The 5,630-nt window shown below is 29.6% G+C and overlaps 1 protein-coding gene across 1 annotated transcript in view; it reads left to right on the top strand.

Annotated features, from left to right (window-relative positions):
• The window catches only part of LOC119667892, a 21,075-nt gene extending 18,247 nt beyond the window's left edge, over positions 1–2,828 (top strand). The window contains exons 12-13 of the mRNA XM_038077230.1: positions 774–988; positions 1,044–2,828. Of these exons, the coding sequence (XP_037933158.1) occupies positions 774–988; positions 1,044–2,579 (1,751 nt within the window). The 3' untranslated portion in view covers positions 2,580–2,828. The remainder of the gene's footprint in view (positions 1–773; positions 989–1,043) is intronic.
• The last annotated feature ends 2,802 nt before the right edge of the window (positions 2,829–5,630 follow it).

Below are 5,630 nucleotides of genomic sequence, written 5' to 3'. Positions count from 1 at the left end.
TACAGTGATCACGATTTTGTTTGAAAAATAATTTGTCACCATTTATGTGACAAAGACTCACTCCTAGTCTAGGATAACACTCACGAACTTTGCGGTAAAAGTTCGACAAAGACTACAACAAAACTTATTTTATTCGTCTCTTATCTCTGTACAGATAATAAAGACATACTAGTTCTGTTCCACGAGCTACTCGTAGTAAGTTTGAGTTACACTGTGTATACAAGAGCGTTCTACCAGCAAATTTTCGAGTAAATGAGAGCATCTGAGAGAGCGTCACATCCCTGTCGAAATTTAAAAATGCTACACACACTTTACTCATACATTTTACTTCAAGTAAATTTTGTATTGTTGTGTGAATCAGCTGTTTTGCTTTGTATTTAAATTTTTTGTATTGTTTATTTGCGTGGAACTGGTGTTCTCATTAGACTTTACACAAAACTGTTCCATGAAAATATGTGAAAGAGCGTAATTTAGAACTTTTTTGTATTACGCGCGCAGTTTGTACTTTGTTTGTGTTTTACTCCAGTTTTACTACGAGTAGCTAGTGGGAGAGATCTACTATCACTTCGAACCCAGTACTTTCGCTTTTAATTGTACAATTATCATGACACTGTATCAGTGAACAATCTACATATACTATTAACACATATAACTGACAATAGATGCTATCAATATAATCACCTATATTTAAAAATTTCTGTTTGGTACTCTACCTTATATGATATATATGATTTCATTTATATTGGTTTATTATATTCTTAAATGATTCCCAGATTGTGAAATGAGTTTCTATGCTGTATCATATTTGGAGCAACATTTACTAACAGTTCACAGCAAAGAAAGCAAATGTAATGACTATCCAATGTATGCGTGCATATATTGTGGTGTAAACTTTTCAAATATCAATCACATACGAGACCACATTGCATTAGAACATCCTGACGAATTAGTTTACGCTTGCGAACGTATATTGCTAGCCGGATCTATGGTAACATTATATAACACGTTTACTAATTAATAATATTAATATTTCTATAATTTAGGATGATCTTTTGAAAAATTTGAAAATGTCTGATATATCTCTACCGCTGAGTTCAGAAAATATAATAGTTAAGAAGCAAGAAAATAAAGTGGATAATCAGATATCAGATAAAAGCGATACAAATAAATCAGAAAAAATGGATTTATTGGAGAATATAAAACCAAGTAAAGAAGATATTGAAAAAATTCATATCGATATGATAAGGCCATTGCTGTGGAAAATAACATCAAAGTCTGGAGTTCCGCCTGACAGAATTTTTTGTTGCAGCAAGTGTAGTGGGATATTTTTAACTTATCATCGTTTACATTGTCATTTGATTAAAAATCATTCCTCGTGTATTATGTTATGTCCACATTGCATGGTTAAAACGGAACTAGATTTCACACAATCGAAGGATTGTGAAAAACATTTAGAACAGCACATAATGCATCTATGGTTATGCTTTCATTGTGGCTACACATGTAAGAATGAGTCGGATTTGCGGTCTCATGCAATGATGGTACATGAAGCGGAAAATAATGAAATATTGGAAGAACTTCCTTTAAATACAGTATTCTCGTTTAAAATTTATGTGAAGAAAGAATTGAGTACGAACCGCTTAGATTTCCTTATAGAGTTAAAAAAAATGTTAGAAGTTCATTTAAAAGCAAAACAAACAACAATTCCTACAAAATGGATTCTAAGTGCAAACAATCAATTTATAGAAAATTTTCCAAAGTATTGCTATACGGAAAAATCACTCAAAGTTTGTTTTTTTAAAAATTGTCCATTCAAAACAGAAGACACTGATGAACTATTTAAGCACATTAACGCAACCCACCAATTTACCAAAGCATTGCATTGCTCGAAGTGTGTTACTAACATTACCAGTAATGGTGGTTGGGAGGAATTTGAAGAACATTTCAAATGTCATTTTAGCAAATTGTATGTTTGCTGCTTATGCAATTATTATAATTACGACCGTCAATGCGTAATAACTCATATAAAAACGGAACACAGTCAACGTGACACGATACTCATAACTTTAATTAGATCTAAAAACAATACTCACATGGGTATAACGATAGTGTTGGGCAAAAATAAATTAAATGTGTCTTCATTCTCCGGATGCTTTGTTGAAAATTGTGATGAACCGAATTTAATACCTAACAAATTTGTTACACATTTGAGTCAGTCTCATAATATTCAGTTGCAGTATTTCTGTGAAATATGTAATGAATATTTTCAATGCTTCGATGCTTCAGAAATTCATTTTAAGAGCAAACACATGTCGGATCAATTCGCGGTTCAACTGGAATTATCTACATATAATAACATAGATTTGGTATCTGGAAATCCATTTAATCTAAAAATCAACAGCAACGAAACACTCAACTTGGCTAACACCTTGGCGCTTAGCAAGGTGAAAGAAGAAGTTATTGACGCAGAAATTAATAATTTACTTACTCAGCTAGACGCAAATGAAAACAAAAAAAATCCTATAAAATGTATTGATATCAATAAGTTATTATCAAATGAGTCAAAAGGATGTCCCTAATTAAGGCATCAAAGGTTTTTTTTAAAATTAATTTTTTCATTTTGATTTTGATCAGTCGTAAGATTCTTTTTACCCAAAGTTTATGGAAATAAAACTGTAATATATTTACTCATCTGACATAAAATGTATGAATTTGTTTCACAAAGTGAATCCTTACGTCCTATATATAGACAAATTTAAACGTAAATAAAATATTTACAAAACTAATTAATTAAAATGTCAGAATGTTCTTAGTTATGTATAATTTAATAAATGGCACAAATTTGATATGCCAAAATGAATGTGATATATTACAATGAATCAATATGTATATAAATATACATATATATATATTATGTTAACACATGACAGTTTTCGACAAGCAAAATAGTTTTACAATTTTTATATATTTGCTAATATTAAAAAGCATTCAAAATCTTCTGTTAAACACTCTGTTTGTTTGTTTTTTGTTTTAATACAAACAGGGTCTAGAATTTATACAATTTAAAAATGTTTTTTGCAAAATTTGTTACATTTTATCATTTTTATAAATAAGATTATTATTTCTTAAACAGATATATTAGTTATTTATAATACCTTCTCTTCGGTTCTGTTGTAGACATCTTGGCAATAACATAGAAATATAAATATATGTAATTTGCCTCTGTTAAAACAATCATGAGTCCTGTAAAGTTACATGAAACTGGGAAAACCATATCTATTCAAACATATAAACTATCCAATTTATTATTTCATGTATTATCACTAATATTTAGTTAGTGTAGTTGCTAACAACACTAATAGCAACCTAATAGCGAACCAAGACATTTTTCGTAGACAAAACTATATAGAAAATACTTTAATATCAGAGCATGCATTTGCGTAGCACCTATTTTATGTTTACGAGTGAAGCTAAAGACGAAGCAAGTTTTTTTTTTTTTTGGTACGGACTGGACAGACCATAATAATTTTAATTAGTATAATGTAAATGTAATATAACATAGAAATATAATGAAAATATATAGAATATATTTATGTTTTACATATATATAATAAAAAGTAAACATTACAAAAAGTTAACAATTTTATAGTATTATTGTAAAAGGATATGAATATCCTCAAACGTGCCTTATTCCACGTTTTGTTTAAATAAAAAAGTAATAATTTTTATATTTTATATGTATTTTTTTATTAATTGGATCACTATTATTAAGTGGAGCTGGTTCAGAGATTTCGCTTATTTCTACTGTATATATATTTATTTCACTGATTATTATCACTCGGACCCTGGGAGCGCGAGAACACAAGACAACATGTCTCATTGCATTTGACTTAGAAAGTGCCAGCGCAATCATTATCGAATATATGGTAATCCAAATTGTTGCGTATCCTCCTCGTAGCATATTTACCTGGCGCCCGGATAGTTACCTGGCGTCCGCTGGGTAATGAATTCATAGCGCGTATTGCGAGTCCTATTCCCAGGACTTTAAGTTTGGATTCTTCAGCCGAAAGTGAAGATATATTTTAAGTATAATTCAAGTAAATTTTATGCAGCAAGGAATGATAACTCGATCTCACCAACTTTCTCAACTTACTTCAAAACAATATGGTATACATCAAGTAACTTTTTACTTAAATTTTTGAGCTGTAATTATGACTTCATTTTTGAACTATTGTTTTTGATATTTACTAAAAAGACTATAAAAAAAATAAAGAAAAAAGTTTTTTAATGACAAAGTAAAGAAAAAAAACCGAATATATGATTTATTAATGGTTGTCGAATCAGTGATTATTTTTAGTTAGAAAATTGATTGACCCAAACACACTCATATGAATAAGAATCAGCATTGGTAGTAGTATTTGGTTTCTTATTTTCGTTTTTGTTACAAATGTTTTGCTGAATGTTAGCTTAACAACAGCGTAGCTCATTAGCAGCGTAAGATTATAATGGCGAATGCAGTCAATACTTGAAAGATTGACTTCCACTAGAGTCGCTAAGTTAGTCTATCGCAAATCAAAAATTAACAGTTTATTCCTTAAAATCTAGAGATATGTCTTGTATGCTTTGGATTTCTATTTGTTGCTATTAAATTTCTGTTACTATGGATAAATCCCTTAGGACCATGTTAAAGTGACAGTCTTATTTCTTTTTGGTCATGACCTAAAGACATGTTAAAAGACGTTACGATTGTCACTTTCGTACATTAACTATTATTTTGATCCCTTTTTTGCTTAAATGCAAAAGGTTTTCATTTTTATGTGGATATGCTTACAAATCCACATATAAATATATATATTTTACTCCTGATAGGTATAAATTTTGACATTTACTGCTGTCTAACGTGACAAGACCTAAACAGCGTCGTCACCGACGCCGAAGCGTCGTCATTTTCAATTCTTTAATTTACATTAAAAACAACAACAATATATATTTAACATGATAATTATTATGTATATAACATGGGCGTTATAACATGGAAAAATTTATTTAAAAAAGGCAATATTAAATCCTGAAAAAGTCCTTTTTCAGGATTTAAAATATTAGTATAACTGCAGATTTCCAGATTTGAGAGAATCTGGAGAAAGTACTGCATTAATTATATTTTTGATTCTTGTTATTACTGACAACGGAAGATTTTTCAAACACATGCTATTGATTCCATCTTGTTTAGTGTATTTTCGTTTTTCTAAATTACTAACTGAAGTGCTGATTTTTTTATCATTTGTTGAAGGTAAAGTTCCTACTTCCGTAAATGATAAAATATAAGTCACTACTTTATTAATTTCCTCTTCATTTTGCAAATTTTCTCTCTTCAGTGTAGCACTAGTCACTTTCATCATTAATTGTTGGTATTACTGAATTGGTTTTTAATCTGAAGTACTTGCTTAATCTCTAGAAAAAACTTCCTCCATCTGCCTCCATATTTTTTTGAAAGTTGCCCCAATTTTCGTTTTTGAGCTCAGACATAATTTTTCTAATTAAATTTATTAGCTTGAAATCAAACACCAAAATTACACAAAAATGGATGAAAGAATTGTGGTGCTGTTGGCCACTCAAACTATAGACAATTT

Source organism: Teleopsis dalmanni, chromosome 1, assembly GCF_002237135.1.
Source record: "Teleopsis dalmanni isolate 2A chromosome 1, ASM223713v2, whole genome shotgun sequence".
NCBI lineage: Eukaryota > Metazoa > Arthropoda > Insecta > Diptera > Diopsidae > Teleopsis > Teleopsis dalmanni.
Note: the sequence above shows the minus strand (reverse complement) of the source record. Positions and strands in the feature narration are given on the sequence as shown.